The 12,171-nt window shown below is 45.4% G+C and overlaps 1 protein-coding gene across 1 annotated transcript in view; it reads left to right on the top strand.

Moving 5' to 3' along the window:
- Positions 1 to 12,171, top strand: part of AGA (aspartylglucosaminidase) — a 182,938-nt gene that overhangs the window by 124,701 nt on the left and 46,066 nt on the right. The window contains exon 7 of the mRNA XM_085641874.1: positions 1,692 to 1,799. Within this exon, the coding sequence (XP_085498000.1) occupies positions 1,692 to 1,799 (108 nt within the window). The remainder of the gene's footprint in view (positions 1 to 1,691; positions 1,800 to 12,171) is intronic.

Below are 12,171 nucleotides of genomic sequence, written 5' to 3'. Positions count from 1 at the left end.
AAACATCATTTGTTACCTCTTACACCTATACCGATGCAATCTGGCGTACACCTCTATACGTGTCCATTTGACCGCAATATCAGCCTATCTGCAAACCAGGCAGCACCTCTCACTATTCAGAGTGCCTGCCATCAAAGCATTCTTGGAAGGACTCAAACGAGTCATTCCACCAAGCCACCCACCGGCTCCAATGTGGAACCTCAACCTGGTCCTCACACGCCTGATGGGTCCACCCTTTGAACCTCTCCACTCATGCGAGATTCAATTCCTCACCTGGAAAGTAGCTTTCCTGGTAGCAATCACTTCTTTAAGAAGGGTTAGTGAACTCCAGGCACTAACAGTTCAAGAGCCATTTATACAGGTTCACGCCAACAGGGTCGTACTACGTACCAACCCCAAATTCATGCCCAAGGTAATCTCGCAGTTCCACATGAATCAAACTATTGAACTGCCCGTTTTCTTCCAAAACCCACAAACTGTCGCGGAACGAGCACTCCATACACTAGACGTAAGGAGGGCCCTCATGTACTACATCGACAGGACTAAACCCTTTAGGAAGACAAAACAACTGTTCGTTGCCTTTGCCCCACACCACAAGGGTAACGCCATCTCCAAAGCAGGGATAGCCAGATGGATAGTTAAGTGTATTCAAATTTGTTATCAAAAGGCAAAACGCACATTAACTATTCCCCCACGAGCCCACTCAACACGTAAGTTAGGGGCCTCAATGGCTTTTCTAGGAAATATTCCCCTGTATGATATATGTAGAGCAGCCACCTGGTCCACCACACACACATTTACCAAACACTATTGTGTATATGTGCAATCAAAACAGCAGGCAGCTGTAGGACAGGCTGTTCTCAAAACCCTTTTTCAGACCGCCGCAGCTGGCACTGGTAGCCACCGCTAATAGAGGGCACTGCTATACATTCTATGCACAGATATGAATTCAGCAGCCCACATGCCTCGAACTGAATATGCTACTTACCAGTATGCATCTGTTCTTGGCATGTAGGGCTGCTGACATTCATATCGCCCTCCCTCCTCCCCGGCGCCTGTAGCAGCTGCAGCTCTCAGAATTACTGTAAGCATGGCCATCACTTTCTGTATCTACTCCATCACTGCCACAATGGCGAAAAACAATCTGAGGATGGAGAGGATGCCCATGCGCACTGTAGTCCAGGGGAGGAGTCGCCTATCCCAGGATACCTCGAAGACTCTTCCAGGACAACAACGTGCAAACATCCGGACCCAACACTAGGCGGCGATCTATGCACAGATATGAATGTCAGCAGCCCTACATGCCAAGAACAGATGCATACTGGTAAGTAGCATATTCATTTCTGTGATAAGTCAGATGTGCAGAATGTATGGAATAATATCAAAGTAATTTGAAGCATTCTGTATTAGAACCATGTGCACGCTGTTTAGGTGGCAAACTATAGCATCTGTTACTCAAGAGATGCTATTTTTCGCCCTAGTTTCCCCACCCCATCCAGTTATATTTTTTTTATAGACTTTTCAAAACTGTCACCAAATTTGTTACTCAGTGGCTACTAAATGCAAAGAGAGAACTGCCTTAGCCAGAGAGACCTGAATTTAATTTACTGAAAGCATGATGCTGTTAGGACTTCGATTCGTAGCCATGTAATTCAAGAGCACCCCATATTTGTTATTTTATTTTTGTTCAGCCGTGTAGGAGACTCTCCAATTGCTGGTTCAGGAGCCTACGCAGATAGCACAGCTGGAGCGGCTGCAGCCACAGGGGATGGTGATGTCATGATGCGGTTTTTGCCCAGGTTTGTCTAAGTCTTATGTTGGTATGTTCGGATATTCTGAAATATTGGTATTCTTGCACACTTTTAACAATTAGATCTTGTATTTGCTTATATTCATGTTTTGCAGTAAAATCCTTCTTGTTCCACAGTTAACTACATATGGTATCCCCAAATGCCACTGAACGCTTTATATTTTACTTCCTATACAATTGCACGAGGGTACAATACAAATGTTGCCTTTTTTTTTTACTTCAAGGGTAATATAAATCTTTGCATCTTACAAACTGATTGTTAGAACACCACTACAGGTCTTTCCAAATAAGACAACTCTATCATTTTATTTACTCACATAAAAAGTAACGTATCTCGAAGTATAGTTCGCAAGGTTTTGATCGTGAGAGGGAGGCTATACCAGTACCCAGTACCCTAGAATTATTCATTTCCTTTCATACTTCCACCAAATATTGAAGTTTATCCTAATGGCAAATTTGTCTCTACTACTGCAGTGGAGATTTTGTTTTCCCTTTGTCTTCAACCTTTCAGTCCTCACATTATGACTTGCTACACCTCCTTCATAGGCAAGTTTTTTCAACTTGTTTTTTATTTTTTATTTTGTAAGTATTAGGATCATTAGATTAAAGCAGGTACTTCGATCATTCTGATGGATACTAACCGCAGATTCATCACCTCGTTAATTCCCTGAAGTGTCAGACTGGAACAGAAGATTTGTCATACACTTCTCCCATGCGTCAGCAGGTCGCTTCGTGTGGCTTGTGGCTGCTTCACCCTGCCCAGAAAGAACGCCGTAGCCCCATATAATTGCCACCGATGCAAACTGACATCAATTACTTTCTGTGCATTCTGACGTGGGTGCCGATCCCGTTCCCAAATCTTTACCTCCCTCTTTGATAAATTTCTCCTTTAAAATATTTTAATAAGCGTGCGAGGGAACACATCCCCACCTAAAACTACAGGGTTTATGCCTAGTCTCAAACAGATGTTTATGGAGGATCACCACATAGCCTGTCTCTGGTTGGGGCTAGGGTTGTCACATGACTCCAGGTCTTGCAAGGATTGCTCCTGAATGAACACCAAGGTGATCCGGGATGAGAAAGTCATACTCTGTCGCTGAACACTGAAAGAAAGTGTGCAGGTCCCGGCCGTGGTAAGTCAAAGCCCAACAACAAACACAAAAACAAAGCAAGATTCTTCCCCGTCCCACCAATTTCATCCTAAGAAGTCACAGGGATGTCAAGGTACCTCTTGATCTCTGTGTTTTACCAAGGAACTGATTCCCCAACTTAGCCCGATGCAACATGAACCCCTGTGTCCGTAGGTGACATGAGAACAGATATAGGGTTTTAAAGAGGCCAAATTGAAGATTGGTGGGACCTTTCTGAATCCCTCTGGCACACCTTCGGGCCCCATGGATCCGAGGAAGCCTTACTGTCAGATCTATTCTCAACGCCATCTGTGCCTCTTGATCCTGCTGCGGGGTATGACCCGACTTTGGGGATGACACCCACCCTGACTTCAAACCTGCCACAACAGTACACGCCAGATCCTGCCACATCAACTCTGGCCCCTATGCCTCCATGTTCCAGAGGAAATATCGATTATTTTATTTGACTGTGAACAAAGTCCGAACCAAGTCACAGAATGCACCAGTCCTGACACAACTGGTCCAACCTCATTCTGACACAGAAAGGACTCTACCCCTGCTGGAGACTCACCTACAAGTACTCCAAAGCCTATTTGGATCAGAGTCTGATCAAAGCTGGCATAACCTCGGAGATGGCAATGGACATGTTGGGGATGATGTCGGATATTGTTATGACGACAACCTGTATATATTTGCAGAAGGGAAAACAAAGAGAGAGCGAGGAAAAAAAGGGGTACATCCTTATTCCCAGATTAGATCAATAAAAAACAAAATGAACAGACCCAATGTAGTTATCAAGATATACAAGTGAATCAATGTCATGCACAGGATTTGAAAAAACCATTAGGTTTTTAAGAAGAACCCTCACCCACCATCCTAGTTGGTGGCGTGCTTCATCATTGGGTTCCCAGCTGTGCTGCCGTAGGCAACCCAGCTGTGCTTCGACACCTGAATTACAGCGGAGCGGGTTGTTTTTTGTGTGAGAGGTGAATTTTGGTGCAGATCAAAAGTACCCATAGGCTCCTCTAACACAGTTTTATTCCTGAGCTCCTAGGGCACGGTTAAAAAGGTGGAGAGGATACTATGAAGATTTTATTGCTCTTCCTTATCCTCATAGAATGGTTGACATGTTTCAGCCTCGACTGAGGTACTGAAACTTTCTTCAGGACCAAGAGTGTGAAGTGTCAGAATTGAGAAGACCACGTGAAATTATCAGCACACACGCTAAGGTGTGCTATGAGTGCAGTGGTGCAGCCGTACTGACGGTTCCCATTGTCTGGTATATCATCTGGAAAAATAAAACACAACATAAAAGGCATATAAAACAATAACATTAAAAATTGAAATGACGACTAATCTGCAGCCAACTCATCCAGTTCGTGAGAAAGTGCTAATGATAAAAAGACGTGATGTATTTGGCGAAACAGATGAAGGATTTTTAGGTGCCTTAGGTGCCAGAGGTCTCACGGGCCTGTGGAAATCGTACGCCGTAATCGCGGATATGTTAATACATTGCAAATTCAAAGGAAATCAAGTCCTGATGCTATTCGTATAGCTGCTGAACCGGTAGAGATTTTCTAATGGAAATTTTATATGGGTGCATGTGGTCCCTTGCTGATATTACAATAGGAACACAGACAAATGGTAATTCCGGAATAAGAGAATATAATGATCTGAGATCAGCTGGACCGATATACATTTTCTAGTGGAAATATTCTACAGGTACATGTGGTGCCATGCTGATACTAAAATGGAAACACAAAAGCTCAGGTGTGCTGTGAGTACAGAGGTGCAGCCGTACTTGCGGTTCCCACTGTCAGGTATATAAACTGGAAAAAAAAAAACACAAAATAAAAGGCAAACAAAACAATAACTTTAAAAATGGAAATGATGGCTAATCTGCAGCCAACTCATCCAGAACGTGAGAAAGTGCTAATGATTATATACATGTGCAGCAATTGAGTCGGTCGATTTGACATCTGGATCCTAGGCAAGTCATTTCACATGGGCATGAATACACTGTGAAAAATGCTAAAGTCTTGCATAGTGAATAGTGCAATCAAGCATGCCTCATAGTGAGTCATCTGTACATCTGGATTCCTACATTGGATTCCTACATTGGGTCCATCCATTTTGTGTGTGTGTATGTATGTATGTATATATTACCTACTGGCGGTCGCCAGTAGGTAGTTATAGTTAGGACCCCTTTTCCATAGGAAAACCTCAACATTCTATTTTGAATAACTTTGGCGCCGGTCGATGAATCCTCGCGAATTTCTCAAAATAGGTGGGGCGCTACGCTCCGCTCCTACCCTGAAAGTCTCGGGGGGATCCGTCAAGCGGGGGCTGAGATAAAAGGGGGGTCCCAAAACGCGTTTTCCCCATGCATTTTTCCATAGGACCTTTAGAACGAGCTACAGCCCGAACGGCTGAACAGAATTACTCGAAATTTGGCAGAGAGGTAGTCCCTAGGTCAAGGAAGTGCCTTTTGTAGGTTTGGTGTAAATCTGTTCCGTAGATTCTGAGAAAATAGCCTTTAAATCAATATATATATCTGAGCCCGCTTACGGTACGCTTACCGTACGCTTACCGTAAGCGTACGGTGGCGTGCGCGAGCGCGATTCTGATTGGCTCTTAGATCTTAGTAAACATTCGAATCGGCCGAAACCAGGAAGCGGCGGCCGCCATTTTGTGTATTTCACTCAGAAAAAAAAGAGTGAAAACAAGAAAAGGGGGCAATGAGGAGAGTTACAGACCCCCTTACATTTGTGAGGGGGTCAAAGAAGGACTGTAAAGTACAAAGAAAACATTTATTGATTTTAAAAAAAATCACGGGGTACGCGTACGGTAAGCTTACGGTAAGCGTACGGTAGAAAAAAAAAAAAAAAAATGAAAATCAGATTTAAGTGTTTAGATATTAGGGGGCTCTAAAAAGAGCCGTTGTGTTTATGAAATGATTTTTTAGTGGTACCTACAAGTAAGTACCGATGCAGAGTCTAAGGTTCAAGAGGAAGACTCTGTTCCCTTCATCATTGAAGTGCACACCATCTCCTCTATAAATGTCTTGCATGTCATAACGCAAGTTGTTGTGGTAAATGGCACCCATACCATGGTCCCGCTTCGTCCTACACCTACCTGGAGCGTTGCTGCTGCCTGCTGTGCTGTCGCCCTAGGAGGGGCTCTGCTTGCCGTTTGTGGCCGCGAGTGGCCGAACTAGGACGGAGAGAAGGCACTACACGGGACTCCGATTCCCAGGAGCCCGTGCGTTGCTGCACCTGTGCATCTCCCCACCCACTTGCCACAGAAGGTTGAAAAAGCCTCGCGGAACCCGCTGGCGCGGGTCCCGCTTCGTCCTACACCTACCTGGAGCGTTGCTGCTGCCTGCTGTGCTGTCGCCCTAGGAGGGGCTCTGCTTGCCGTTTGTGGCCGCGAGTGGCCGAACTAGGACGGAGAGAAGGCACTACACGGGACTCCGATTCCCAGGAGCCCGTGCGTTGCTGCACCTGTGCATCTCCCCACCCACTTGCCACAATGTTGTGACGCCCTACTTAAGTCCTGACGGCATCCGCTTCGCGGTACGCGAGCGGGACGCGCCGGACTACGCCCGGACAAAGGGCGGGCCCTCTGTGGCCCTCAGAGGCCAGAGGAGACGGGGCCGGGCCACAGATCTCGGCAAAATCAACAGCCTACATTGCCAAACATAACGCCGCAGGTTCTTGTTGTGTTCTTCCCCACGTGTAAGTAGAAGTCAGAAATACAACAGGGTCACCCGGACAAAAGCACATTTGTTGCCTGTGCTTCCTAGATCACACGTGGATTCCTTGTATTGTGTTTGACGCTTGGCTGAACACGTTGCACAGGTCCCGCCTCACAGAGGGGTGCTCTTCGTTGTGGGCTGCTAGCTGTAGCAGGGGAAGGATAGGGGCAGAGGGCTGCGAGCAAGGGGGCTGGGACCATAGTTCCTAGGAGTCCCAGTAACCCCGCCTGTTTCACCTGGCCTGCTCTCCCTCCCTGCCCCCGACCCCAACAACCGGGTAGCCTCTGTTGGTGTTATAAATTAACACGTGAATACGTTGTGCGGGAGTGCGACGGAGCTTGCCGGGGGCTATAGTTATAGTTCCCTTTATAGTAAGTGAATCTCTTTGTACCCTGTATTGGCGTGAAGTAGGGCAATGTCTGCCACAACAAGTATAGCCAGCGCCCGTCCAACTACCTTACCGACTGAGATTGGTCTATTGGCTATAGGCCCTTTAGATAAATATTTTTTTAATCGTTCATCTTTAATCGATAAAGAGTTAACCTTGGCCGAGAGGCGCGCAGAGCGCAGATAATCAATTGAACTGCTCAAAAATTCAACGGACAAGTTTTTAACTCAAACATATCCCACTCTGGTGACTCCATTATCTTCAGTAAACTTTCCAGTTGCCAACGAACAATCTGAAGGACAGACACAAAATGAGGAAACTGCTACAGATGTGAACAGATCCAGTGGGAGTCACAACAGTCCCATATTGCTTCCTGAACCAGATGCTCAGGTTATTCCGACCCGACCTAAGCTTGGGTCTAAGAGGAAAAGATTAGCCCCACAAAGAAAATGCAAAAATGTGGTCAAACCCCCTTTTAAGCAAAGGAAGTTACACAAAATTGTGGGTATAAGAGAGGCTGTTATTGAAGAAAATCGCGGTAGAGGAAGTGTTCAGAACTTAAACCATGTTCCCTTGGGTATTTTAGACTCACACGAGAAAACTTGTCTTGAGGCTACTGTATCAAGCAACGATAAATTGTTATCATCTGCTAACCTGCTCCCCGAGCTAGAAAGGTTACTCAGACTAATACTTATCCCGATAGAGAATAGAATTGCCAAGCTCTCTGATAGGTTAAACCACTTTGAGCAGGCAACACTAGATAATTTGTATTCTACAAAATCACTGATTAAATCTAATGTCAGGGTGGTTTCAAGTATAAAGCCCCAAGATAATACTAACCTTGTCACTCAAGATAAGGGTAGAAGGTTGCAAAACAGCTCTCCTTCACCCCCGAAGACAAGTAATACCATTGTGAAAACAACTACCAAATCTACTGATTTGGTATATTTAGGCCCTGTCCAACTCCAGCCTAACACTACTACTACTAATACCACAAATCCACCCCAGGTGGTGGCATTTCAGCCCCAAAATCCATCACCTGTGGCTGGTTTAGGGGTTACCGTGCGTTCTCTAGTGGGTAAAGCTTTAGTTCCCACAACAATAACCAATAAGCAGTTAGTTCTTAACAATCCTGCGGTTGGGACAGGGGACAATGTATGTCTCCCAGCAGGTAAAGTTTTAGTTCCAACTCAACCAACTAATATTCAGTTGGTGTCGAAACCTGCACCCTGTCCTGATCCTATAGTTTCCAAATTAATCCCACCTCCCGTGGCAAAGCCACACCACAGAAAACCCCCAGTAAACCTTACTCCGGATTCCTTCCCCTATGTAGCAGTCCTTACAAACGTCCCATCACTCCCCATAGGGCAGAGAGAAACCTTCCAGATGCTTAAAAATAAAACCATGCACTGGTTAAGGGAGAATAGACCTCTCCCAGGAGATCTTGATGGGTTAATCATAGGCGTAAGGAGAATAGACTGGATAGGGTACACATCAAAAAGCTTGGGTGGGGACTGTGTTGTGGTCAACTTTCAAGATCCTAGGGTGGCGGGATGGATAACTCGGCAGGGATGGGGGGAAAACAAGGGTGATATTAGAATCGTAGATCTCACCTTCTTCTACCCCCGTCCATCCAGCGCACTGACTAGCCTGCGTAAGGAACCCCTGAATCCGTCTGCTATATCATGGCCAATTACTTCCATACCAGCTTTATTAGTAGGCCAGAATCACTCCACATGTACTAGTCATAATCTCCAAGTTGGACGGTTGGACTCAGGGTGGGGATATTGACAAACTACTAGAGAGTGGAGTAGTAGTATTGGAGGGATTAATAATGAGTCCAAGGGGGCCCGTGAAGATCATGTTAGTTTTAGTGACACAATCTTAACTGCTGATTACACAGCGAAGGGGAATTTTGTTGTAGAGGGAGGTACCGGGATGGAAAATACAAATGTTAGTACTGTGAACCCTCCTGATCCCATTGACAATCTGGGGAAGGTAGCTACTAACACCAAAGGCTCAATGATTTCCGGAGTGTCTTCCTACACTAATAATCATGACGGGTCGGAGTTCAGCTTTGGTACGCTTGTATCCTGGAATGTGGCAGGGCTGAGTAGCAAGCTAGACTCCCAACTCTGGGTAGAATATATCTGTGGGTTCGATGTATGTTGCTTCCAAGAAACCTGGGCCTGCGACCCCCTGTTCTGTTGTGGCTATTTAAACTTTTCGATACCAGCATCGAAAGGTGGTAGGGGTCGGCCCAAGGGAGGTCTTACTGTATGGGTAAAACAAGATTTGGCCATTACAATTAAAATATTGGACCTGGGAAGTAGCGATTTACAACTGATAAGAATCTCAGCAGATAAGGGTCCATCTTTGGACCTGTATAATGTTTATATAAGAGGCAGTAACACAACCAATTCCTCGACCTTAGAACTGTTGTCTGCCTGCTTAGAGACAAAGTCCCAAGATAGCAGGGTAATAATAGCCGGGGATCTTAATAGGACTTTTGAACCTTTAGATTCTACAAGTGATCCCCTAGGGATGGACGAGGATAACCTATGGGGAGTACCATCCTTGTGTTTAAACCCCGTACCAAGGTGGACAAAAGACATCCTATTACTAAATGCTATCTGTATGGAACATGGTCTAAGAGCATTGAATGGGAGAACTACAGGGGACAAGGAGGGTAGCTGCACCTTTGATAATGGTAATAGCAGAAGCAGAATTGATTACATAATATGTAGTCTTCAGTTGTGGCAGGGGGTTATTGATATGGCCATTAGACCCAGAATAGAAAGCGATCATAATCCCCTTTGTGTGACTCATAGGTGGTGGAACCCAGGAGTGGGAAATTTGTTTTTAAAGAACGATCAGATCCCAGTCATGAGTAATGACGAACGTAGGTTGAAATGGCCAAGGGTATTGGCTAACGAAGAAACTATGACCTACATCAACAATGTGGTTGATAGCGCAATTATTGCTATGGAGGCGGTTGATCCAACAGTTCCTGGGGTTAGGGATATCACCGATATCCATAATAAGTTATTTTCCCTTCTTAAACCATGTTTTTTGACAAAGAGTAAGAAAGGGAATAAAACCCAGGAAGTGGGTAGGTGGTTCAATCACCAATGTAGATCAGCACGTCTAGTACTGGGACAAGCTATAAGGAACAGGGACCGCGTCGCAATAAAAGACGCAAGGAAACAGTACAAATTGGCCATTTTCCAAGCAAAGAAGAAATGGGATGAAGACCACTGGGCCGAGTTGAAAGAGGCCTCTATCAAGAAGGACTCGTGGTCCTTTTGGAAAATTATTAAGTGGGGCAGAGGAGGTGGCCCAGTAAAGCCGGATAATAATGTAGCTGAAGAAGCCTGGGTTGACTACTTCAGACCACAATATGCCGAAGTTATGCATCCAGGGTTAGGTGAAGGCATAGCGCCAGTCTATGCTATTGACAACATTTTCTCCCCCAAAGAAGTAGAAATCGCGATTAGATCTGTGAAAAGCGGGAGAGCCCCAGGGTTAGATGGGATACCCCCGGATATTTTTAAATATGACATGACGAGATGGGCGAGGTACATTTTTTTAGTAGCAAATGCCCTAGCCAAGGGCGCGGTGGTCCCCGACCTTTGGAAAGGTGCAATTATTATTCCCATCCATAAGAAGAGAGATCGTTCATCGCCGGCCAACTATAGGCCCATAAGCTTAATAGCAACCATACAAAAAGTAGTGGGAAGAATGGTTGCAAACCAGCTTATGGACTGGGTTGATGCCAATAATGCCCTTTCCATATACCAAGCAGGATTTAGACGAGCTACCAGTACCATTGATCAGGTCTTCCGCTTCACTATATTGCGGTGGAAGACGGTTCTATTGGGAAGAGGATGCCTATATGTCGCGTTTGTCGACCTACGGGCGGCATTTGATTTAGTCCCCAGGTTTAAACTATGGTTGGTCTTGCAAAAAATGGGTATTCCTATTGATTTGCTTACATTAATTATGCGTCTCCACGAATCCAATTTCGCAAGAATACAGTGGGGTGGGAACGGCGAGTTTACTTCGGACTTTCCCGTGGAAAGGGGTGTCCGACAAGGCTGCTCCATGGCTCCCTTACTCTTCTCATTATTTATTAATGGGATTGTTGGGCGAATGTTGGAAGCAAGCGTAGACGCACCCTCGTTAGCGGACGCCAGGGTTCCGATCCTGATGTTCGCTGATGATACTCTCATCTTGTCAAAAACCCCTGCAGGGTTGCAACGTGCATTAAATATTTTTGATGCATTTTGCACGGAGCACGGGCTTGAGGTAAACGTGGGGAAAACAAAATTAATGGCCTTTACCCCAAACCATAGAATCTATCCCAAGGTAACCCTAAATAATTGTAAGTTAGACATTGTAAAGGAGTTTACATATTTGGGGGTCCAGATAGCAGAGAGCGCTGGCTGGTCGCATCATTTGGAAAAAGTGGTCATCAAGCATCAACAAGTTTCAGGTGCCCTGAGGGGAGAACACCGCAAATCAAAAACAAAGCCGATTAAACCTGCACTTATAGTGTATGATGCCAAGGTCTTAGGTGCCACTTTATATGGCACGGAGTTATGGGCCTGGGAGAATCTTGCGGCCTTACAGATATCCGAGAATAAGTTCCTCAGAGGGATTACAGGACTTCCTCAGAGCACCCCCCTAATACCATTGTTTCTGGAGTTGGGTAAACGCCCAATCACCGATAGAGCGCGATTGCGCCCTGCTCTCTACTGGAGGCGCCTTTGGACAACTCCAGAGATTAGGCAATATGCAGAGGGTTTTCTCTGGATAATTAAGGAAGACATTTTTCATAAGATAACTTGGCTTAAAAATCTAAGGGCAATGCTAATTGACCTGGGGCTTTCCAATCTTTGGAATAACCCAGCGGGTGAGGAGTTTCCAAGCAAAGAAGACCTCAAATCCCGTTATTGGGATTGGGTGGGTGGCAATTTGCTGAACGGCGTCAGGTCCGACTCTATGGCTGGCCATTTCTTGGAGACAAAAATTTTTCCCATTCTAGAAAATTATTGGGATACTATTACGGTACCAATGGATAGGA

This window comes from Triturus cristatus, chromosome 2_2 (assembly GCF_964204655.1).
Source record: "Triturus cristatus chromosome 2_2, aTriCri1.1, whole genome shotgun sequence".
NCBI lineage: Eukaryota > Metazoa > Chordata > Amphibia > Caudata > Salamandridae > Triturus > Triturus cristatus.
Note: the sequence above shows the minus strand (reverse complement) of the source record. Positions and strands in the feature narration are given on the sequence as shown.